This window comes from Rhea americana, unplaced genomic scaffold (assembly GCF_003343005.1).
Source record: "Rhea americana isolate MKP2758 unplaced genomic scaffold, rheAme1 scaffold_22, whole genome shotgun sequence".
NCBI lineage: Eukaryota > Metazoa > Chordata > Aves > Rheiformes > Rheidae > Rhea > Rhea americana.
In genome coordinates, this window is record NW_028186329.1 from 1180123 (window position 1) to 1204559 (window position 24437).

General features: G+C 34.9%; 1 protein-coding gene across 1 annotated transcript in view; it reads left to right on the top strand.

Annotated features, from left to right (window-relative positions):
* The window catches only part of MAN2A1 (mannosidase alpha class 2A member 1), a 120216-nt gene that overhangs the window by 69003 nt on the left and 26776 nt on the right, over nucleotides 1-24437 (top strand). Inside the window, exons 13-18 of the mRNA XM_085305324.1 lie at nucleotides 9484-9649; nucleotides 10989-11225; nucleotides 11340-11462; nucleotides 18957-19071; nucleotides 22078-22211; nucleotides 23248-23389. Of these exons, the coding sequence (XP_085161450.1) occupies nucleotides 9484-9649; nucleotides 10989-11225; nucleotides 11340-11462; nucleotides 18957-19071; nucleotides 22078-22211; nucleotides 23248-23389 (917 nt within the window). The remainder of the gene's footprint in view (nucleotides 1-9483; nucleotides 9650-10988; nucleotides 11226-11339; nucleotides 11463-18956; nucleotides 19072-22077; nucleotides 22212-23247; nucleotides 23390-24437) is intronic.

Below are 24437 nucleotides of genomic sequence, written 5' to 3' on the forward strand. Positions count from 1 at the left end.
ATATTATAATTAGATATGTAGATCGAAAGCACACTTTCAATATAATTTATCATTTGGTGTTTTGAGCTTAAATTGATACAGCATTTTGTCAAACTTCATTTTCTTAATATGCCTGTTAAAATTATTTAATTTTTTTTAAATAGTCACATAAGCAAATAAAATTAAATTAGACTAATAAATTGTCTTATTGATTTGTTTAAAATGTTGGACATTCAATATAGGTCCTATCAAATATAGGAGGACAGCATAGCTTTTTTTTAGCTAGCRTAATCCTAACATAACAAGGCATTATCAAACTTAATAGATCTCAATATTGCTTTGTTCCTTTTCTAGCCCAACATAGACATCTGTTAGACATTATGCTTGTTGCATTTAACAATTGAGAATTAAAGTTTCTTAGTATATAAACACATGATACTGAACATAAAAATGTAAATGCATGTGTTCTTTTGGTGAATTACTTAACATGAGGTTGCTTTAGCTGTTTRTCAAGTATTCAATATGGTTTTTCCTCAAAATCTTGGAAGCATTAGCCAGATGCTGTCACCCCAAATGTGCATTTCAGTTTTACTACCCCTTCTCCTCCTGCACCCCTCTGGAAAAGACCGTCCCGTCACTAAGCCCAACAGGAATATTAAAGGAGATCTGTTCCTCTTTAATGAAAGTAGGAAAGCAGAAAGAAAGATTTCTGCTTTACAGCATGTAAAGTAGAAGCATTCCAGAATTTTATTCAATTYCAGGTCAGTGAAACTAGTGTTTGCCAGTGTTAACCTGACTCAGGCAATTGACAGACTTGCTTTTTAACTAGCAATTACTTAAATGTTCACTGCTGAAAGTTGGATAGTGCCTATTATTCAACTTGTATTCTTTATTATCAATCTGAGGAGGGCAGAGGTTTGTATATGTACAAAGTRAAGCCAAAACAAGCAAGGAATTTTTTTGACCAGATCATTGCTTTYTGTTGTAGCAATCATTTGCTAATGGAATATAATGCAAATAAAATATATAGAATAAATAGAATATAAAATTTGAAGTCATACTGGGAACAGTCTACAGTAGAGGATTAGAATTAAGCTATCTGAATAACCTGGAGCTAGTATTTCCTTGTCAAATAAATGAAATGCAACAAGCAAATGGAAGAATTACAGTCCTATGGAAAAATAATGTGGGGACTCACCAACCGGATACTATGAATCAGGAAAAGACGACATTACAGAAGATCRCAAATTCAGAGAGTCACCCTTGTGTGGTGCCACAGAGGCAAATTTATTTTGGATTAATTAAACAGAAAAATGTTCTATGTAAAWAGGCAGGTAGTATATGCTACTTAATCTGAAGCGATAAAGGCCTCAGCAAAAATACGGGATCTAGTTTTGGAAAATAAGCTTCAGGAAAGATGAAGAAATGGAAAGGCTTAAGAGGAAACTAGCCTCAAAGAAGAAATGTTGAAAGATTAGCATCTKCTTAGTCTGAGAGGACTAGTCAACATAAGTCTTCAAATTCATACAATTTTGTTATGAAGAGAATTGGGTKTTTTAGTTGCAGTGGAAAAAAGTGAAAGAAGTAATAGGAAGAAATGTTTTTGTTGTTAAATAACARAAATTGTACACTAGCAAAAAATGGATGCTTGAGCTGCAATTTTGGAAGTTTTCAAGAACAGTGAATGCAGCACTTCTTAAATGTGTCCCTATTGAACTGTAATTCTGGTTATGGAGTTGAGCTAGAGCAACTTTTCTGTCCATTACTTCTATGCTATCTGATTTCTGAATTTGGCTTTTGTATCTTCAAGATGGTCTTGAGGGTCATAATAAATCAATATATTCTGGTGCAGCCATAATGGCCTGAGGCTATAGGCCAGTGTGTTTTGTACATAGTGTGYTCTATTAGAGCAATTGGCAAATTGCAAAAAGTAGATTGTTTTGAGGCATCTTCCAGTGATCTGAAAACGTTTACCTGATTTCTTTATGTAATGACTAGCTGTCCTAATAAAAGAACAATTTTACCTGCATCAGAAAATGCATCAGAAAAATGATTTCTTCTAGTTTTTTGTACAGAAAAAGGAWTTTTTTGTTTAGGATAAATAGTTTTTTTTTTCCTTTGACAAATTTTATTTTGGACTTTGCAGATATTTCCTCTGTTAAAGGGTGAGTGTTTCTATATCATTTTATATGAAAAAACTGCATGGATTCTACCTAGATGTTGTAACTTGTTTGATGTTTTTAATGTGTTAAATATTTGCAGTGTAATGCATTAAAAAACTTACAGTATGGGTAGGTTTCTGATCATGTGTGAACAATCGAGTAGAGCGAGAATTTACTAAGATTAGTGCTAGCRTATCAGTTCTCTCTACGAATGTACAAGTCAAGATATTTCTTAAAATTAGAAAAATTGGAGTCGTATGTATGTATGTGTGTTTGTTTATACATATATATTTATGTACATATCCTGAGYCTTGAAAATCAGGTATCTCCAAAGYGACTGGTACAGTTTGACATGGAATTTTTTTTCCTTGAGGGTGCTCTGATGCTGATGTGCTCTATCTATGAATTTTACCTGGTTTGCTTCCTTTCTGAATATGATTTAGGAAGAAAATTATTTTTAAATTTGTAATGAAACATTATTGGACCCAAGCATAGGTCTGTGTAAATAATCTGCATATTATTTTTTTCTTTTTCTCAAAGAATCTCATGCCAAATGGCATTTAAGATAGAGCAGAAACTTAGACTTCATAATATCTTGAATAGTATTCTATTCTATATGTATTARAAGAAAAGTGCAATTTGAATGGAATCAGAAGGGCTTTTTTTCCAAAAATAATCACTCCATATGGAGGAAGGAGGATTGCATTAAATATCCTCAAAGTCAAATTTTCTATGAAACAAAGCATGAATCAGGTTTGAATAACTTAAGAAACAGGATTGAATGTATGATTTTTCATGTATGAAACTTCAATTTCCTCCAAAACTTTTCTTTTTCTAACTTTCTCATTAAATCARTTTTGAGTAGGACTGAAAGGGTATCTTGAAATTTCAAGAAACKTTTTTTGTTAAAGCACATGTTAGTAACTGATAAAAGAATTGTAGAAAAAAYACTAAACCTCTTTAGAAGAACATCATGATCATGAGCTTTCACAGTTTACTGTTCATTAATTTCAGTCCTAAAGGAATATTAAGAGCAGACTTCTTGGATTAAGGTGTTATGAAATGTRTAATTTTTGAATAACCACAGGAGTGATTATTCACAGTGATAGTCACAGGATGTGACTGGATGATTTCAGATGATAATCTGAATTTCCCTCCCCTTTTTATGCCATTTATTTTCAGAACAATTTTTCCTAGACTATCTGGCTTTAGAAATACATAGCAGTAATGTGTGCAAACTTGGCCAGGTATGGAGAAAAAGGGCTGAGGGAATCACTTCAGCTATGCTTTTGGCTAAGGAGGTTGTAACCCTAACATGAGGGACYATGAGAGCTTTGAACAGAACCCCTACTATTAAAATAGTGGTACCCAGTGGTGGGGCAAGAGGCAATGGGCACAAAATGAAACACAGGAAGTTGTCCAGGGAAGTTGTGGCATCTCCATCCTTGCAGATACTCAAAACCCAACTTGCCACAGTCCTGAGCAACTTGCACTGTTGACTCTGCTTGAAAAGAGGAATTGAACCAGATGACCTCCAGAGGTCTAAGACCAGGAGAAAGGTGTTTTTTTGTTTTTTGTTTTTGTTTTTAATGATTTTTGCAATCCAGTTGTTTTTTTTTTTTTATTCTATATTAAAAATTCAGAAAAATAAGTATCTATTATATGCTTTCATGGGCTTCTGGGTGAGATTCCTCAAAATACCTTCTTCAGGGGAAATAATGTTTGCAATGTAGAAATAAACACCTGTTTCAAGAAGATGGTCTTTGTTCTGTTTGTTCCCTTCATGACCATCCCAAAACGTGGACAATTCCAGGCCTGAATAATGTCAATTCATGGATTTTTTTTTTTCTTTTTAAGAATTCTAAACTTCCAAGATATTACACAAATCACATAATTTATTTTTTATGGTGTTTTGGCAGCTACCGTGGCAAATGGCACAGTATGCTGTTTAAATGTTAATTCCTCATTTCTTTCCTTTTGTGCACTTTAGTGTTTACTAACCAGATGATGTTACTTCTTACATCTTTTAAAGTAATTTTTTTCTTGCGCTTTTTCAGATAAGGACCAGTTCTGATTCTTTTGATATCTATTATTGCTTTATCATTCCATTGAGATAAGTTTTGTTTAGGCAGCTTCGTTTTTGTTTTTGTTTTTTGTTTTTTTTGTTTCGAATTCTTATGCCTCAAATGCCATTTTATTCCTGAAACCTATGAATACCTTTCCTGTTGTAGTCTGGTTTCTACCCACTAGTTCTTCTGATGCATTTTTTGAGTTTAAACATATATAGAGATACTTCATTTCCTTTCCTTGAGGGCTCTGAGCATTTTAATGTGTGATTGCAATCTTCCTTTGCTTTCACTTTCTTCTCCTTTTTGACATTTAAGTAAAGTTTACATGCTGCTGTTTGTTCCTTTTTAGTCTTCAGTATGAGACTGCTGATGTAGTATATTGTTTGGTTTCTTGGCTTGTGATTTTGCTCAGTTTTGAATTTACTTCTCATAGTCTGCTTATTTCTCTTTTCATAAAGCTGTTTTATAGCCTAGCCTCTATACCAGAAGAGAGAAAGAAACTAGCTAGCTTCAGGCAAAGGTGCTGTTCATGCAACTTGGCATTGAAATGGAGCATATGTGCTTGTAGAAATCATTCTGATGAGTTATCATGAGAAATAGGTTTAGCAGAGAGAATCCATTTAGAATGATCAGAATCTGAGGTAGAGTGCCTCAAGGAATTGGTCCTTAAAGTAAACTTGAATTCTCCACTGAGCAATGAAAGTAGGTGTCCTAAGCTATTTTGTGTCCATGTGTATTGAAGAGGCGGTATTCTGGATAATCCTATGTCACTGATAATCCTTTGACATTTATTTGTAGTGAGTACTGATTTCTCACATCACTTGACGCCATCACTTATAAAGTCAGCATTGAATGAACTTTGAAAGGAGAAGATACTGCCAGATGCTATCGGTGAATGTGTGTGTGTGTGTGTGTGTGTATTTATATCTATATGTGAATATATGTATGTGTGTTAGGGAAACAAAAGAAAAATAGTCTGCAGTACTGTAACTCTTCATAGTTTAAGAAACAGCTTGCAATACTGTTCTGTAATTCTAATATCAAGGCCATTGGAGGTCTGAATCAACTCTTTTTTTTAACTTTTTGCTTGTGAATGTAGCTAAACTCGTATATGTTTTATTGATAATTTGTTAAAGAAGTTATTTGAAATAAGAACAAGAGATGGTAATTTTTAGCTCTGCTGAAAAAAGTTAGACAAGTGAAATTTTTACTGTGATAAACTAGCCAAAATACTCTATCTTCGACACTTGAATCTACGTGCTTAGTTGAAGAGTTTATTAATGCCATATGCTAGGTTATTTAAGAAAGATTATAAAGTTTATATGAATAAAAATAGTCATTCTGGTTTTCAGATATTTAAATGAGTATGGTGTCAAAAAATTGAGGTGTATCTTTCTAAAAGTATCTGAAAGGCAGGTGGTAGGATTTGTTCTTCTGAAATTGCAACTGTTAGTGCATCCAAGTTACATCCCATTTAGCAATGAGAGCTCAGATCTACACCTGTTTCTCATTTATTTCTGTCAAATAGATGAAATGATGGCTTAGGCTCAGCCAAACTGGTGCTTCTAAAGTAAAAATATGTTGATTAAAATTTTTTGGGGGAATCTTACAGGTGAGCATCAACATTTTTCTCTTCCCTTCTCTTCCCCTGAGTTTTGATTGTTTTCTTTTTGCTGTTGCCAAAGACCAGTGGTTTAAATAGTGATAGGAAAATAACTACTTGCTGCTTCTGAAAGAGTATTATTCTTATTTTTACCTTGTGTTCTAGAATAAAAATCCCTCTAAATATTGTCAAATTGCTTCTCTATAATGTAACCACAGTATACTAAGCAACTGTACTCCACACTTGTGGATGACATTCTTTGTAATTTTATAGCTTAAATGAAATGTAGTCCTTTTGTTTCATGATGAATTTAAAGTATTTTTTTTTTAATTATAATGGGGTGTTATTTAAGGGTAGGAGTTGAATGGTACTTCAGGAGTAACATGATTTAATTGCGTTATTCAGTGCTTTTGTGTATACATAATTATATCTTACTGAGTATAAGTACTTCAGTTCTACTGAAGTAAAATCTGGAAACAAAATATTGACATTTAGACAAAGTTCTAAAGACTTTACTGTCAGAAATCTGGCCCATCATTACCTTCATCTGACTACCATATTACTATGCACATGCATAATACACTTATAATACGTTGATTCAAGAACGTATTAAGGATATGTACCTTGACACAACTAGAGCTTTGCTTTAGGCGAATATCAAAGAGAAATACTCTGGTCATGTATATTGATAATATGAAGTCTGGGATTTTTGTTATGGCTAGGTTTGTCACACCACTAATTAAATTTGTGAAGCACGTTTGTATCAATGGGAAGATGAACAAAGTTCCTGGAAGATGAACAAGTATTCCTGGGAATATGTTCAGCTGAATATGTTCCTTGGCAGATAATTAAATTTTAATGAAGGCATATATCATTATTAAAAAGGAACTGAATCCATAAGCCTTGTTTCACACAGAGGTATAAGAATTGACGATTTTTACTGCATAGAATAAACAAAACGTATTTTTGTAATGTTATATCCATGAATGAGGAGATGATTTTGATTTATTCTTACCTTTTGTATTGGATCGTCTCATAGGACGATATCGAATCTGACACAACCCTCTTTTTTTTTTTCRAAGTATAGGAGTAGTTCTTAAATATATTTCACTACTGTTATTTTTTAGTCTTGCTACTTCCTAAAGGTCTGGACTAAGAGCAGTATTCTAGTTTGATTTTGATTCTACAACAATGATAAAAATGTTACACCTAAATTAACATTTTATTTGAAGAAGGARGAAAAGCTTACAGTAAAATAGAAGAGTAAATATGACTAACACAATCTCGGGAGGCTCTCACAAACTCTTAAAAATTTGTTAAAGACTGAAAGCTAGAATACTGTTAACTATTTATATTGCCTAGTAGTCTAGGAGTCCTCAGTGTAAAAGTGGATAAAAAGAGAGCCTCCCAAAGTGCTCTTAATTGTGCTAGTAAATAATTGATAACAGTTGGATGTGCACAGATATACAAGGAAAAAAGTTGTTATTTATAACAGTCATGACAATAGTTCAGCCCTGAAAGTTTTAAAGAAGGGATTTAAAGGGAGAAAATAATTTTTATGGAAAGCTCATTCAAGCTGTAAAAGATGGTTTGAAGATTTAGTAGAAAACTCTGATAGCGCCTATGATCTTAGTTTATTCAGCTATTGAGAAGATGGAGTTGACCTTTCCTACTGATTGTGAGGTGATAAGGTGGCTGTGAAGGACTATGAAGTGGAAGATGAGCATCAAGTTTGATGCAGAAGAGCAGAAGGAGCCGGTGAAAGGATAATGAGAAAATAGTGGCCTGGTCAGTGTTGATAAGGATTCTGGGTGTCAATAGAGCAAAACTGCRTTTGTTAAAACTGGAGAAATGTTGCACCAAAAAAAAGTGCGGGATGAAAGAGTAGTAACTAAGACTTTTCAGCTGAATGGAGAGAAAGAAAAGATGTTATCCTTGGTGTTTGTATTGCATTCATAGTTGATTAGTGCATTAAGTTATCAGTTTGACTTTACACTGAAATTGTGTTGAAGTTGTATCTCTCAGAAAAAGAAGTTTGATTTGCTCTTCCTTATTAACTATGAGCATTCTGCTCCTACCCCTCAGCCCTGAAACTTTCATTATGTCCAAAGCAAAATCACAGCACCTCTTTCTCTACTGCTGACCAGACTTCATCTTAAAAGTAGATCAGAGGTGCCAGAGGAGCTCATTCTCCTCTGGCATTTGCTTGGAGAAAGACCTCCTGTCTGCATTTAGAGCTAATGGAAGAAAAGAGAAAATAATAGGTCAAAGAGTTTAACTACACAGGTGATTTATTAGCTGGGCCATAACATTGTACCCTGGTGCCAGGCTAACTAATGATGAATCTGGAAGACTTACAGTCAGGATGTGAGATTTTTGGAAAGAGGTTCAAATTACAGGTGACATTCAAGATAGAGACCTCAGTGACAGAGAGAGATTTCTAGTTTGGATAGCAAGAGACAATTCTAGATCAAGTAGTTTGATCTGTGAAGGTGGTAATTGAATTTGAAGGTTAAAGTGTGGAAGGAAGAGAAAGAAAACCACTAATAAACACCTGAGGCATCTTCTGCCCAGAAGAATTGGGCAGAGAATGAAGAAAATGTGCTGGAAGAAATGCTGAAGGAGTGATATGATAAGTAGTAGGTGGATGTTATGGGAACTGATGAAAGACAGGATTTCATGAAGAGGTAAACTGTGCCCTACAATGGGAAGAGTCAAGAGGTTGAAGGTAGAATATTGGTTCAGCTGGCAAAGGCATTTTTCATTGTGAAAGACACGTAATCATTTGTTTATTTATTTTAAAGGAGTAAATGGCAAAGTTCAGGGACTAGTTGTACATAGTGCATTCTTTGACCTTGGAAATGAAAAGGAGCAAGGAAATAGAATAGTAGTCCCAGAGATGCATGAGGCACGAATGTTTTGATACCATTTTCTTTTTCTATACCTAACAGTAAACAGAATTATAAGACATAGATAGGCTAAAAAAGCTACTTTTTTGTGTTTCAAGACCAATTCCTTTGGCTAGTGATCTAATTGTGCTGAAATGAAAGAATAGGTATAAGTTAATATAAAAAYTACTATTCCATATGCATCCAATTAAATAGACTTGGCTTTGTATGTGATAGTTGTGACAGGGAATTTTGATAAGATTTTGTATTTAAACAATTATGGACTTTCCCTTATAGCAGAGAGAAACTAGTTGCTTCAAAGAATGTGCATCCGATATATATGTATGTACACAAAGTTTTGTTCACTACTTCATTGTTTCTAAATTATGTTTCAAATGAAGAGAAAACAATTGTGGATAACAATTTAATAATTAATCCTGAAAAACCCATTTAGATTAATCTGAGTACCTGATTTGTGCTTGTAATTATACATGGCAATTTTTGAGTAGTTAAAATGTGAAAATGCTGTATTTTTATTGTATGGTATTTTCAAAATTCCTTTTGTTTGAAGCGTTTGAAAAATAACAGCATAAGAAAAGACCTGCCATGAATTGATGTTAAATATCCATTGTTTTCTGATTGTTTTGCATATCTATTTGTTGTGGTATGTACCTGTTGTTTTAACATTGTTTTAACACTTTGTTTGTATAATTTCTGTGAAACAATATTAAACCTGAAGTAGTTTGTTTCACAAAGATAATTTGGCAAATGTATTCTGGCAGGTACCTTCTGATATATAATCCTGTGGAACAAGAGCGATTTTCAGTGGTTTCAGTCAATGTGAATTCACCCAGAGTTAAGTTGTTATCTCCTTTGGGAAAACCTGTTACTGTCCAGATTAGTGCTGTTTGGGATGGATCAACTACAGTATCACATGAAGCGTATCAGGTATGCTATTTTAAGTAAAAGGCAATAAATTTTCTTTTTATTTATTTGAGAGGTACTGTAGCTTCACWTTAGAACAAAATGACACAGTAATGAAAAGTACAGGTCGAATACTGACACTTCTGTAGATGCTGTCACTAATTCAGTCATTTTAAGGATAAAAGAAGCATATATATTTAACATAAATTTATAAAGTTTCTTAAAGTGATTAGTTATTGAATTTTCATAATATGGTGCATTATGGTGAAAGGGTCAATTATAGCTGCATGAAAATAAAATGTTTAATGTGTTTTTTCTTCATAAAACTGCAGTTCTAAAACTACTTTTTCCTTCAAGTAGTTATCCATATGCACAATCACACACTTTGTATGCGCTCAAGCACTCTGACTGAAAGACTTCTTAAGGCTTAAGCTGTTAGGTTCTGAATTTTTGTCTTCCAGAAAGGGAAGCTGGGTTGTGATCTCTGTTCCTTTGTACTCAAGCTCAACATATGGCTTTGATTCCACCTCTTATTTCTGATTCTAAACAATGTTGCTGAAAATTTTTGAATTACAGCTCATTGTAGAAGATTGTCCCCAATTATCATGCATCAGAAACTTTTTTTTTCCTTATAGTTACAAAAATACTGCATTAGATCTCTGTTCTTACTCTTCTAGCCCTATACTCTTAGTCGTGTTCTTTTTGACTTGGGAGCTAGGTTGAGTTTGCTTCAGGATCATATGTCTGTGAAGGTTATTCAATCAGTGTTCCTCAGGCTTTCTCCAAAGGGGTAATTATTGATAATTAACATTGTGTGGGATTTGAAGGAGGAGAAGGAATATTACATACCTGTAACTCCAATTCCAAGCAGGAGTTTTCCTCTTGGAAATCTGCCTTCTATATTACTCTTCTGTGCAGATTGTTTTATACCTCCTAAATAAGCAGAAACTAAACGTGAGACAATTTCCTTATATATTCCTATTTTAAATTTGTGGATTTTTTAAAGGTGATCTATAAGGCTCCCCATACGCTACATACATCTTTAATGCTTAGTAAATATGCTTACAGTTGCAAACTGCAGATGACATTCCTTTTTAAGGAGATTGAAAACTGTTTCTGTATTAATGTAACATGATCATGATTCTGATCAAGTTAGTAGCAAGCAGTTATTTGCTAATTTTTCTTCATGTGCTTCAGCTATTAATTTTGGAATGTTTATGATTTTGTATTTATTGGTGGAAAATGGGAAAAATTTAACTGTTCTATAATCATGGAAGCAAAAGGAGTCACACTGAGCATGAATCTAGTGCAACAAGTTGATTTTCCATTTTATAATAAAAACCTGCTTCTATACTCCCGACAGATCTCTTTCTTGGCACATCTACCACCTTTGGGGCTTGCAGTTTACCAGCTTCTGGAGGTTCAGAGTTCAGAAACAGATTTAACTGGTTATACTATATATACAAGTGGAAGGAATAATATGCAGGTGAAGCCAGACAGGATTTTCAAGATAAAAGAGATGCAGAATTCTGTGGATAATATAATTTTAGAGAACTCCTATATGAAACTGTGGTTCTCTGGAATGTCTGGACTACTGGAGGTATGTTGCCTTATGTTTTGAAACACTTCCATTTTACTTTCTCAGGAACTTTTGCTCTTGTTCATGGAAATCTAAGTGTAGTGAGCCATTTCAAATGTGATTCTCTGTCCTTAGAAAATAAATACAAAAGAAGACGGTAAAAACCATCAAATGAAGGTGGAGTTTGCATGGTATGGAACTACAAGTAACCGGGATAAGAGCGGCGCTTATCTCTTCTTGCCTGATGGAGATGCCAAGGTACGTCTTCTGTTTGCATAGGGGTTCTAATCTTGAAATATCTTAAAGCACTCTACAAATACAGCTTGGAAGAACTAGTTTTCCCCAACACTGCGATATAGCTGTGTGACTGAAAATAATGATGTTAGTTATTGAAATGATTGGCAGAACTTCATATTTTTTAACCCTAGATATGGATAAAAATACAGTATTAATTTGAAAGTGCGAGTGGGTAAAGAATATTAATGGTTCACCAAAGATTTTAAGATGCTAACCTTGCAAGAAATACATGGAGATGGGACCTTTTGCTATTGTTAAAACAAGTCCACTTCAACTTCTTATGGAGCTCTTTATTTTGAACAAAGTGTTTCAAGTTCTAGCTGGATTTACCATATGCTGTTTAATACCGTAGTTAAGATCCCAGTTGGGTCCCAGTTGATGAATGTGCGCACAGAGTACTAAGCAATTGTTTCTGATTTAGTTCTCTAGTGTGGTCAGTATTTTTAGCAGAGTAATAGGAGTATGCTGTTTCTCCCCAATAATTAGTTTTCAGATTGGAAATTCAGAAATAATACAGTTCTTATGTTTTATTACCAACAAGAATCTGTTCAACCATTTTGGAACCAAAAAGCTAGTATTTCAGAAAGGGGATGATGTAATAATAAACAGTTTAAAGAAGTCAGCTAGTATGTAGTGTATTTCTTCTGCCCATTTTCTCCTGGGAGAACTTAAGTTGCATATATATATACGGCAAACAGTGTTCTTTATGATTACTCCGGAAAAGAGGTAAGTGCCACCATTCTACTTTTGGTACTTAGTTACATGTGCAAATAAGTCTAGAAGTGAACAGAAGCATTTCCTTTCCTTTTAGAAGTCTCTCCTAGAAGCATGCTTTTCGAGATCTGTCTGTTGGAAAATTTAAATTGTGTTTTAAACTGTTTTAAACTATAGCTCATAATTAATATTTTTGCATCAGTTATGTTCACCAGGGCTCACTTATTCATAATTTTTAAATGTCAAGATTGTATTTGATCTGTGAATACCTGGACAATGTCTTCCCCCCTCCTCTTCCTCACCCCCAGCACCTTTCCTCAGCTACATGTTCAAGCTTTATTGGTTTTATTTTAGATGATACTAGGTCTTCTACTTAGAAAAGCAAAATCAGTAAATCTAACGGTTTTCACTACACTGAATTACTTGTTTTATAAAAATAACCTGGAGAATTTTCTATATACAGAAATGTTTTTTGTTTAAACAAAAACGTATCACATAACTACAAACATAGTTAAAAGAAAGATGTATGTTGAGCTTTTAAGAATGAACACAATATGCTGAAATTACAGGTACGTTTTTTGCCTTAATATTAAACATTTAAGAGTGGTATGTTCAAATTTTTTAACTTTATTCAGTACAAATGAAATCAGAATACTTTTAAAATTTCTGCCTCATTAATTTACCGTAGGGCTCATTTGGCTTGCATTTTAATAGCATGAATTAGTGTCCCTCTGGGAATAACAATGTAATTCTAGTAGTAGTTTTAAAAAACACTTTCAACTAATGATTTCTAGGGGGAGGGGAGGGGAGGAGGAGGAAAGGAGCCATCTGTTTCTTTTCAGTATTCTCAGGGTAAGCTGGGTTGACTATACTTTAAGTCCTTACAGGAAATGGCAGTAGGATAGAGTGCAGATAGGGAGTTTCCCCTTTTCCCTCTTTTTTTTTTTTTTCCTCCTTTTTTTTCCCCCTTGTCCTCCATTGCCCTTCATATCTGTGCCAGACTTGCAAAGATTTGTGTTAGGCCATATTCCTCTGGTGTCAATAAGGTTGTRTGTTTCTTTGCCTTTGTTACCCAGTTATTTTATCACCTGATAAAGTCTTTGGATTCTTTTTAAGTTCGATAGTACTCAGGAATCATTATTCTTCATCTAGTATAACAATCTGTTTTCCTATAGTACTTATGTAGCCTTTCTGCTTATAGAGTCTTCTACCAGTTTTTGGAAATTTCATGCTATAACTTGTTAGCTTTGCAGACCACCACTTAAAACCATATGATTATAGAAAATTCAGAAAATTTGATATATACAGTGCAGCTTGGTCATCACTAGGCTGTTATGGATGTCAGGTGTTATGAGTATAGCCAGTAATACTTTTTGTCACTGCTACAGAAGGAAAACTTTGGTCAATCAAGGCGGAATAGAATATGTATTTGCTCTAAGAATTCGTTGTGTTATCAGAAGAATGGTCCCATTCTTTAGTGACCCTAGTAGAATAGAGCCTTGCAAAGAAAACTAAAGTCTCTTTCAGTGTCTCCTTTGTATTATTTGAAGCTTTGAAACTTTCATTCAATGTTACTGTTTCCAGCTTACAAATCTACTTATGAAAGCCGGAGCCCCAAAGGAGCTGGAAAGAACACCTCTTTCCTAAGTAAGAGTAGTCTAAGGTGTTGTCTACTGCCTTAGACTAAACAAGCACTTTGAGATTTTCAGTTTATATCCTAGTGATATTTTTTTTTCCTCAAATGCATGTTTATATACTATTTACTTGGTATTTTGGCCTAACTTTCCTTGCTTGTCTGCTTTAGGAAATCCACAATGGCTGCTTTCAAATACTTGGTGATGCATCAGTAAATGCAGGATCTCAGTCACTCAGTGCTTATACCTGTAGCATCTTACAACAGCTTCTCTTCATAGTGTCAGCTTTGGAAAAGGAATTCCGTCATGCCTGTTTATTATTGCCAAAGAAATATAGAGGCAGATACAGTCACATAAACATGGTTCAACAGGGCTTTTCTGTGGCACCCAGTGGGTACATCTGGCCTTTTTGTGGCTCCATCAAGTAATGTATTGCATTGCTGTCAGTCTTCCTTAAAGTAACGTCACCTCTGAGTAAGCCATCAACTTGGAAAACAGGCACAGCAATAAGGAAAGTGGCTGATAGATCTCGAGTGAATGTTCCTAGGGAACCAACCCCATCTGGTGGTATCAGGTACACTTAGGGCTCTACAGCAGTGTGGCCAGCATTGCTATGCAGCTAGACAATCCCATTGAGGACAGGGCTACTGTTCTGGGAGCTGGGGCATGCAATTCAGACCCTGTCCGTGCTATCTCTGTGAGGTATGGAAGTTGTTCAGTGTCAACTTCAGAACAGGAATGTCACTGCAAAATTCAGGACGGTGACACAGAGCAGAGGCTCTGTGCTGCAGGTCTGGAGAGATGACTGTGCTTCTCCCATGTCTTTGCATTTTCTACTTCTGGAATAGAAGGAAAGCACAAGGTTAACTTGGCCAGTATTTTAATTTGGAAACTGTAAGTGCTACTTAACTGACTAGATGATGGAACTTCTTATCATACCTCACAACAAATATAAATTATTGCATCCTGACTATGATGGAAAACCTGCTTGGATCGCCTGTTCTTTTCTGAAAGAGGGCCAACTCTGTAAATCTGTTAGATCTGGGAAATGACTTCAGTAGTCCATAAGCAGGTTAGATTTCAAAACAGTTCAATGTTTGTTTTTTCTTCTATCTATTTAAGACAATTCAGATATCAGTAGGGAGTAGGAAAAAGCAGATATTTCCAAAGAGTCAGGTGCTACTTGTCTATGGGATCAGTGTACTGGTTCATTCTCTTGCTTTACAAAACAAATTTTCAGAATCTAAATTAACTTTTTTCATTAAACTCACACTGATAAATTGCAGTTCCCTTTCAGGTGGCAATGTCTAAGCATGCATGTATGTACTAATTACTGTGGGTACTTATCTATTAGTAGTATTAACAGAGATTTCTTATCTTGTGCTAGTGATTTTCTCTAGGCCCTTGTTTACGCTTGGTCTCCATGATTGGACTTCCTTTACTGAATATGATCTTGTTGACCTGTGTAGCTGCAGCTGCTGCTCCTAGCTTTAAGAAATATTTTTCATGACAGACCCTGTTTTTTAAATCTAACAGACATACCTATTGTCTCTCCTGGATGAGAGAAGGACATGTATCTAAGTTATCTGACTGCTTGGCCTTTAAGCCTCCACAAAAAAGAAAAAAATGTATCTTTCTCCATTTTTATTGGCAAGATTGGGATGTTCCACTGTCCAGAATGATTGCAACTACACATTTAGGGCATTGCACTGTATCAGTCTTCAAATTTTTTGCTTCAGAAAGTCAGAAGACATTCTTCAGGCATAAGTTCCTTTCTTTTGGTGGTTCCTCTAGCTTTGCGTTCCTGATAAAAGGAAAAGACAAGCATGCAGACGCTATTACTGGAGGGTGTTCACAATACTCAGGAATCTGCTGTCTTTGAAGTGGCTCTTATTTCCTTGGTGCTTTCTATTTCCTTCAGGCATCACATCTACCATCTAAAGATCTGCCTCGTGGTTGTTTCTGAAGATAAATGTGTTAGAGTGACTACTGTCTCTCCTCTGCCATGTAGTTCTCAAAACACAGCTCTCTGGAGACCATGGCATTTGATCTTTTCCAAACCCTAGCCTAATCTCAAACTCTGCTATTGAGAGGCAAGTTATCTTGAAGAGGGTCTTGAGTTCTTTGTTTAAATCACAAATATCTTGAGAGCAATTCAGTCTGTTGGAATACTCTCTTTTGGACATAGGGGTTTGTTTGGCTTCCACACCAACGATGTATCGCACTGCCAAAAATTTCTAGGCCGTGCTAAGATGGTTAGTAGTGCTTCAGCTGACTGCAAGGGGAAAGGCTGCTTATTGGACATACTTTGTGCCCTCAGGCTGCAATATGCTATGCCAGCTTCTACGCAAGCCTGTAAACCTTTAAGTGTAGGCAACTCTCCAATCATCTCTGCCTCTTGGCACCTCGGCATCCCAATTTGTGCCAAGTTATGTGTTTTAAGATACCCGAGGGAGCTATGGAATACTATTTTGCTCCCAAAAATCTCCCTTAACGTTTCTAGCTTGACTTTTTTTCCCCTCACTTCTAAGACAGATGGTCTTATTTTTCTTAAATGTGAGTGACTACTGAAAAACAAATTCTTAAGCCTATGACCCATAGTTCTATTATCCAGTTTCTTAAAATACTGCTTTCTAGTCTTGCTAGAAACCTGTTATGAAAGGCTACTGAATTGAAAGTACAATAAAACCAATTCTGGTGGAGCTGAGGGGGGCAACTATTCATTTTAATTATTTAAGAAATTGAGCCTTGAGACTACCAGTGGGTATGAGATCCAAATATTTTTATTCTGAATTCAAGAGCTGAGTAATCATAGATTCCTTCACACTGGAAAAGATCCACTGTCTTGAGGAACCTCCTACTCAAAGCAATGTCCACACTACATTCAGACCAAGGCTTCGTCTAGTCAGTCTTGGAAATAGCTCTATCATTGTTCCTCCTTTTTAGAAGGGAAAGTGTGTTTTTTTTCTGAGCAGCAAGAAACCCATTTCTGCATCTTGGTCAGACTTTTGCATGAGAAATACTTTTAGTTTGTGAGAGGCTGCGACCAGAGGCAGTGAATCAGAGTTCAGAGGCCTTTCTGTCCATCTCACCAAGGATCTTTTACAGTGGTAATAGACTAATTGCCTGTTTAATGCATAGAGATGTTCTTCTGCTTAAAAGCGTGGTTTGTATTTTCAGTGTGGCAAACCTGGTCATTATCACTTTACAAGTTCTGAATTCAGTATGTTTCTAAAGACTATCAAGAAATCACTTTTATGAATTTTAGGCACTGTATATGAGTTAAGAGAATTGCCTGTACTCTCAGTACCAAAATTACTTTGTTTCTCTTGTTTCTCCAGCAATCAGGATGCAATGGGCATCCCTGAGGACACTTGGCATACATCAGATCTTTACTCTTTGTATCACAAAACTTATCTAACCATGAAAACCAAAACCAGCCTGTGGTTTTGTAACTCTCCTTATTTGTACTCTTTTCTTCCTCCCACAGTGTCTGAATGAGAAACTTGCAAGCTTGGTTTTGATCCGTTTCTCTCAATGCATGTGCTAGTGGAATCTAATTATTGTAAAAAAATTTCTTTAGTTCTGCAAAATGACGCTTCATTCCCCTCTTTTCCTCTCCCTTTCTCTTTCCCCATAGTTCAGAATGGTAAGTACAGATGTCTTCGTCTTGAGTTGGGAGAACTGATTTGCGTACGTGCATGGCTTGAGAAATGGTGGAGTGCAAGCACATTTTATGTAGCAATATCCTGGAATTTGAGAGCTGCTAAACATGTCTGTTTTGGCTTTCTACTTGTATTGGGATGACGTATTTTGATAGTTGTTGTCAATATCACTATCATGCTTTATAGTAACAAGTGAGGAGACACAGCGTTCATCCAGCAGTTTCTAAGTTTTTGTTTTTTAAAAAACGTATTCTAAGTAATTTTGGTTTTTGTAATTAGGTGCACAGGCTTTTGCATTCATCTCACTCATCAAACATCTCTCCATTTCACTGCTTTGGTCCTGGCTAGCTCTCAGAGCTAGAATGGACCAGTTCTTTGCTAGTGAGGAAGAAGCTCCTTCTTCTGACTGTGCTGTATACAGGAAAAGGGCAGCCACCTTCTAAGAACTTTGTCCTTGGATCCCTATAAATCAAGTATTTTTGTTCATATTTGTTTTTTCTTTAATGAAGTTTTAATTTAATACTGTTGCCTTACAGTAGATTTGCATGGGTTCTTTGTTTTCAGGTGGGTTTTTGTTTTGCTTTGTATATCCTTAATATTAAACCCATTTTCATATTTGTATTCATCCATACCCTTCTACATAGTGCGTACAGTTCAGTTTGGGATTGACTGTTTTAAAAAATCAGAATTTGCTTAGCTGAGACTCAACTACATGTATGCCTATGAAAACCATTTTCTTCATCTCTCAGGTTTGACTGTAGATAAGCTTTTTTTGCTTTAGACAGGCCTTTGAGAGGCACTGATAAGCAGCCGATCCCCTCCTTGTGGTTTACCTGTTCCCTGCTTTACCCTGCATTCTAGATGGCTCTCTAACGGAAGCTACTTTTGCTGAGGAAAACTTACCCTTTCTTTTGCTTTCCAAAGGGTATGCAAACTGATCCACAAGATAGTATAGAGGCAGCTTTCCTCATACAGTATATACTGCTGATAAAGTAAACTGTTAACAAACAAAGCAGACTGTTAAACCATCTGTCACTCATTATGAAACTACAGTATTTGATTACCTATTAGCAAGTATAATTTTGCTCACAGAAGCTGACTTCAGATGTTTGCAATAATAATACATTACAGTATGTGTCTGTAGGTCTTATCTCAAGTATTTCATGAGGATTAATGGAGATATGTAATGATGGTTATGCTAATTTTAGCTAAAGAAAAGGTGAGGTTTTTAAGAAAATTTGTTGAATTTCAGATTAGGAGTAACAATTCTTGAATTCCTATTTTTATGCTAGGTTTAGTTATAGTAGAATAGATACAGTGTTACATAGGTATAAAAAATTAAAAACGCCTATTTAACATTTATTAAAATACTTTCATTTATTGAGATTATTATTAAGCAGAATTTTAAAATACTTGTTCTGACTTTCTGGGTTTTCTTGTAGCCTTATATTTTTACAGATCCACCTACCGTAAGAGTTGCTCATGGAAGGATTTTCTCAGAAGTTGTATGTTTTTTTCCTCATGTGACTCATACCATGCGACTCTATAAAGTCCAGGGTAAGGACTGTGAAACCTGACAGTAGATTCTCGCTGTTAATTTTCCATCACTACAGTCGTGGACCTTACCAGTACTTTCAATGTTTAAATGCACTTCTAAACTGGTAGAACAACTTCAGGCTAAACTCTTTACAGGGTTTAAAGACAACGTGATTCTGTTCTGAGCCTCACTTAGCCAATCAGTAAGCTAAGGGCAAATATAAACTTAACGTATGTTGGAGTAATCTCTCAGCACTGGGAAATCTTACAGTATAAATTATACGCAGGGAGTTCCCCAAACTTTACTGGGTTTTTAGGGTTTTGGCAAAACACTACTTTTCTTGCTCTCAGCTTCAGACTTCTTGCTTGGTTGGCCTATTGGAGCAGGGAGTCCTGTGTCTTGATGATTCTTTTAAGTAATTGACCACTGAGTGAAATTTAACTCTTTCTGTGCTTTTATCAACATCTGTTGTTGACAGTAGCATATTTTTTTTAAAAAAAAAATCTTTATCAGAGGTAATGTTTCATTAAAATCAATAACTTTATTTTTGTGTTAACTCAAATTATGCAGTAGAGAAGAGCTGAGAGTAATCAATGCCTTAGCCATTTTAAGATTGTAAAGATTGAATCCTTGCTCAATATACTCACGTGTTTTAATTGTCCTTCTTTAAAATAAGTGGAAAATATGTAACTAAGAACATAGTGGAGCCTAGAGATCCACTTTTTACAGATTGGATCTGGAGAAGATGATATCTTCTGATACTGAATAAGTTGCCTTTAGATATAAGGGTCATATATTAGTGATACAATAGTCTTTGGTAAATGTTAACATTGTAACATGCTAGTAATGCTGCAAGTGGAGTTCATATTTTTAAAAGGCAAGGAAACAAATACAAAGCTTGACATCCTTTTCATTCAAGATTTCAGGTGGTAAAATCACAAACCTGTCTGCATTTTGCATAGCAAAAGCAGCATGAAAACTGAAGCAGTAGACAAAYGCTTTTAGCATTCCCTTGTTCAAAGATCCAGAGTGGTTTAGAATTCAGCAAAGTAAAGGTGGTCTTAAAGCTATTGCAACATGCTGTCAAAATGAATGGCTAACTAAATTTGAAAATAGTGTGTATGTGTCTGTATATGTATGTATATATGTGTGTATATGTACACACCCATGTGTGTTTATACATGTGTGTGTATATATATATATTTGTACACACAAATCTATAATATTTATATGAAAAAATACTATCAAATACTTAAAAATTTGACTGCTGTAAAGATTTAGGTGTTAAAGTAATCTATCGTGAAAATGAGTAAATTAAAAAATAGAGAATTGGCTCAACATCAGAAATAAAGGTAGTAAAGCATAATTTCTTGATGTAGTGAATTTTTAATACCTCTATTAACCTCAGGTATATTAACTACCAAAGTTTAAGCTGGACAGTGTCAGCTGGATGCAGAGAATAAACAGAAGTAAAACATGTTTTTTCACAATTTACAAATTTTTGCATACATTTCAGATCATTGTAATGAAAATAGCTGCATTAATATATTGTTTTATAATACCTAATATACCACCTATTTTGTATGTTAGTGAGGGCATGCATGGTGTGGGAGTTCATGGGTTGTATTAGACACTTGTAGAGTACAGGTGCAGTTTGGGAATGTGATTTTCAGGAGTTTATATTAATAACATTTTTGGTCAGGAGGAAAGTGTGACTGTTCTCATGATAGCGTCATGAGTTAGAATKACATTAAAGGTAAATACTACAAAATTGATGTTTTTGACCAAAAAATCTTGTAGAAATTAAACATTCAGCCTTATTCCATTCTCACTGCTAGCTTTTTAAAAGCAATTATTTAAAGAGGTAATTTAATATAGGGGAAGAAAAAAATGGATTAGTAACAATCCTAGAAAACCAAACAAACTTCTGTGGCTTGAGGAAAGAAGGACAAACAACAAGTTGTCTGTCTGTGTGTTCAGGTATCTCAGAATTTTATATGAAGATCTTCTGTCTATGTGGGTAAGATTCCAGTGTTTATAAACCTGAATTGTGATGAGCATGTCTTTAGGTCTTGTGTGATAAGACATATTGAGCTGTTGTAAAAGTTTTAAAACTATCTTTAAATTTTAAATGACTAAGACAGTTGATAAGTCCCTCTCAGTCACTCAACTTCTGCCATCCAATGTTTACAGTCTATCAGGCAAACATAGTATAATTTCATTACTACAAAGAGAAATTTCACTACTTTGTTCTATTTGGCATGTTTTTTGACAATTGTTAGTCCCATTAGACTACAGAAAGAGGTGATAATAGTGAACGGCAGTTTAATTCCATTTCAAGCTATGTATCAGTATATATGAAAGGGCCACATTATTAAAGATACTCAGTTTTCAACAGGAAGCACTATTGAAAAATCTCAAGGAACCATCTGTCTTCATCTTCAGATCCTTAATTTTTATTTTATGAAAATGGGCATCTGTTCTCTGTTAACAAAGACTTATTTCCTGGTTGTGCTCATATGAGTGTGTAGTTTCTTAATTCATTGTCCTTAAGGCGGGTTCTTTCTGTTTCAGTTAAAACAGCTCACCAGTCTGCTGCTTAGTAAGAACAGTTGCTGTGTCAGAGGCCGGTAACTTTACTGTTGCCTGTGAACAGCAGCATAAGGTGAGCAGTGAATACCAGAGCCTGTTCCAGAGTATGAACTGTTGCTAAAGACAGCAGTTAAAAGTGATATAGTGTTTTCTACTGATTTATAGGAATCCACATTGTTTCTTGTCATGAATATTTTGAATTATAATTCTGTTTCTGGTCTGCTTCAGTGAAGGTTTCAGAATGACTGGCCAATGAGTACYGAATTAGAAGCACTGCTATATTATATAGTACCTAACTGCACCAGCTTCAAATATCTGAGTAGATAGAAAAAGGGAAAATTAGATCACTGTATGCTGGGAATGCCATTGTTCTAGTATATGTGATGATGGTTTTTGAAAATGAGAGATTTTCTTAAATGCTTCTTTTTCTATAGGTTTGGAAGGCCAGTCTCTCGAGGTTTCCAATATTGTGGATATTAGAGGAGAATATAATCGTGAGCTTGCAATGAGAATTTCATCTGACATAAACAGCCAAAATAGATTCTATACTGATCTTAATGGATATCAGGTACTTACTAGTTATCAGGTCTATTAATCATAATAGCCTAGGATCTCAGTTTTCAAATGCCTTAATACATCTAATTGTAAGGAATTTGTATTTTTTCTTCTTCATCTTACAAGAGATCTACAAAGTTTGTTATACATTCCTCTCTATTCCTTTTACCACAAGAATTGCAGTACGGCAAGATATCACAAGCCATCATGCAGTTGCTTGTATACCTGCATGCCTTTTTTCCCCTTGTCTTGTCTGTTTGGTTTGAGCCCTTTGAGTTATCTAACTCCAGTCATTTGTATAATATTGAACAACTAACAACTTAGACATTTACTTGCTGCTCTGATAGAAGTAAGAAAATGAGTTAATTTTTTGGAGTGTAATAAGTTACTCTATTTAATGCATATGATGAAATAGAGTTACAGCTATTTTTCTTAACTTTGTTGGATCTACAGCATGGATGAAAGTAAGAATAAATTTTTTCCTTACTGTTGCTACAAATGATACTGCAAATACTCAACAGGTATTGTTTTAAATGTAAGAGATTACATTTTTGCTATTTTTCTTTGCGTAGTACTTCGTTTTGCTAAGGACAACAAAGCAAGTATTTAAACATGAAAATAATTTTAATACTATTATTCATTTGTCATGTATTGTTCAAGAATTCCACCAGCATGTTAATTTAAAGTTCCCATTATAAACTAAGGAATTCGTTTCCTGCTACCTTGAATATATTCACAGCTTGCTCTCTGGAGGAGAAAAAATTCTCTCATTCTACAACTGTAATTATTCTTTTTTTTGCAGGTTCCCTTGATGAATCTTTCAGTTTTTTAAAAATGTTCTTTGATCTAGAAGCACATTGAAGTTATTTCCAAAATGGTAGTTTTAGCCACAAATCTCSAAAAAGCTAAATAATACAGCTGAGTGAATGCTTTGGTGCCAGTTGTCAATCATTGCTTCTAAAGCACATGGGATAAATGTCTGAAAAGGTCTTTGAAATTTAAATGCATAAAAAGAATGTATTTTATTGAAGTTCATGTTCATAATGTAGATTCAGCCCAGACTGACGATGAGCAAATTGCCCCTTCAAGCAAATATCTATCCTATGACTATGATGGCTTATATCCAAGATGCTGGCTTTCGTTTAACACTTCATTCAGCTCAGTCTCTAGGTGTTGCAAGCTTGAAAAATGGTAAGTATAAGATGATAAATATTTTAAAGTTCTGTCMTTCATGATGATCTGAAATATTTAATTCATTCAGATTGCTATACTAATTGATATTTAAAGAAAAGAAATATGTTTTTCCACCTCTGACAAGTGTTAGAATAGGGAGGAGGTTGCATTTGTTCACACACAAGATCCCTTAATCTTCATTGGGAGATTTGTCTTAAATCACCAAATTGCTTGGGAAGAGGTTCTGAAGAAGACAAAGCAAATGATAACCAGGTAGCATGCAGCCAAGAATTGTGCTGGAACTCGAAGATGAAACAGCAGAACTGAATGACTTATAATCTTCGCTACCGCTTTGGTAGCGGAGGGCTGAATATGGATAACGTAATGCTGATTGTGTATGTTTTTTAAATTTATTATCTTTATTTTTTATTTGTTTTATTATTAAGATAGAGAGTGGACTTAAAAACTACCAGAGTACATAGCTTACTATCCCTATCAAGCAAACTAGTAGCAGCTATTTTAAAGAGCAGAATTAATGGATTAGAGGATAAATATGACCCTAGGTAAGAGACTGAACTGGAATCATACCTCACAAAATCAACGGAGTTCTTTGAAAGAGTTGACGAATATGTTGACAAGAAAAATCTAGTTGATAGCAAGAATGCCAAAAGGGACTCAGCTCAGTCCCTTGTAGCAGAGAAGGATATTTCTCAGAATGGCTTAGAGAGAGTGAACTAGAGGTCAGTTGTTCACTGTCTATTCCACTACCAGAGCAAGGAGACATCAAATGATGTTAGCAAGTGACAGACAAAATAAAGCATGTAATGCATAATTTAAGTTGTGTGAGTCCTTGTTRTAAGAAGTCGTGAATTTAAAATTATATTGGTTTGAAAAGCAGCTGAGCGAATGCTCAGAATTTAAAAAGCCCATCAGAAACTATGCCAAAACTCAATTTCTTTTCAGGGAACTATCTTGTTAATGTCTGTTCTGGCAAAAAGTGAATACTGTCATAGATTGATGGCAGTATTATCAAACCTGATTCATTTTAGGGCAAAGAGTCTTTATA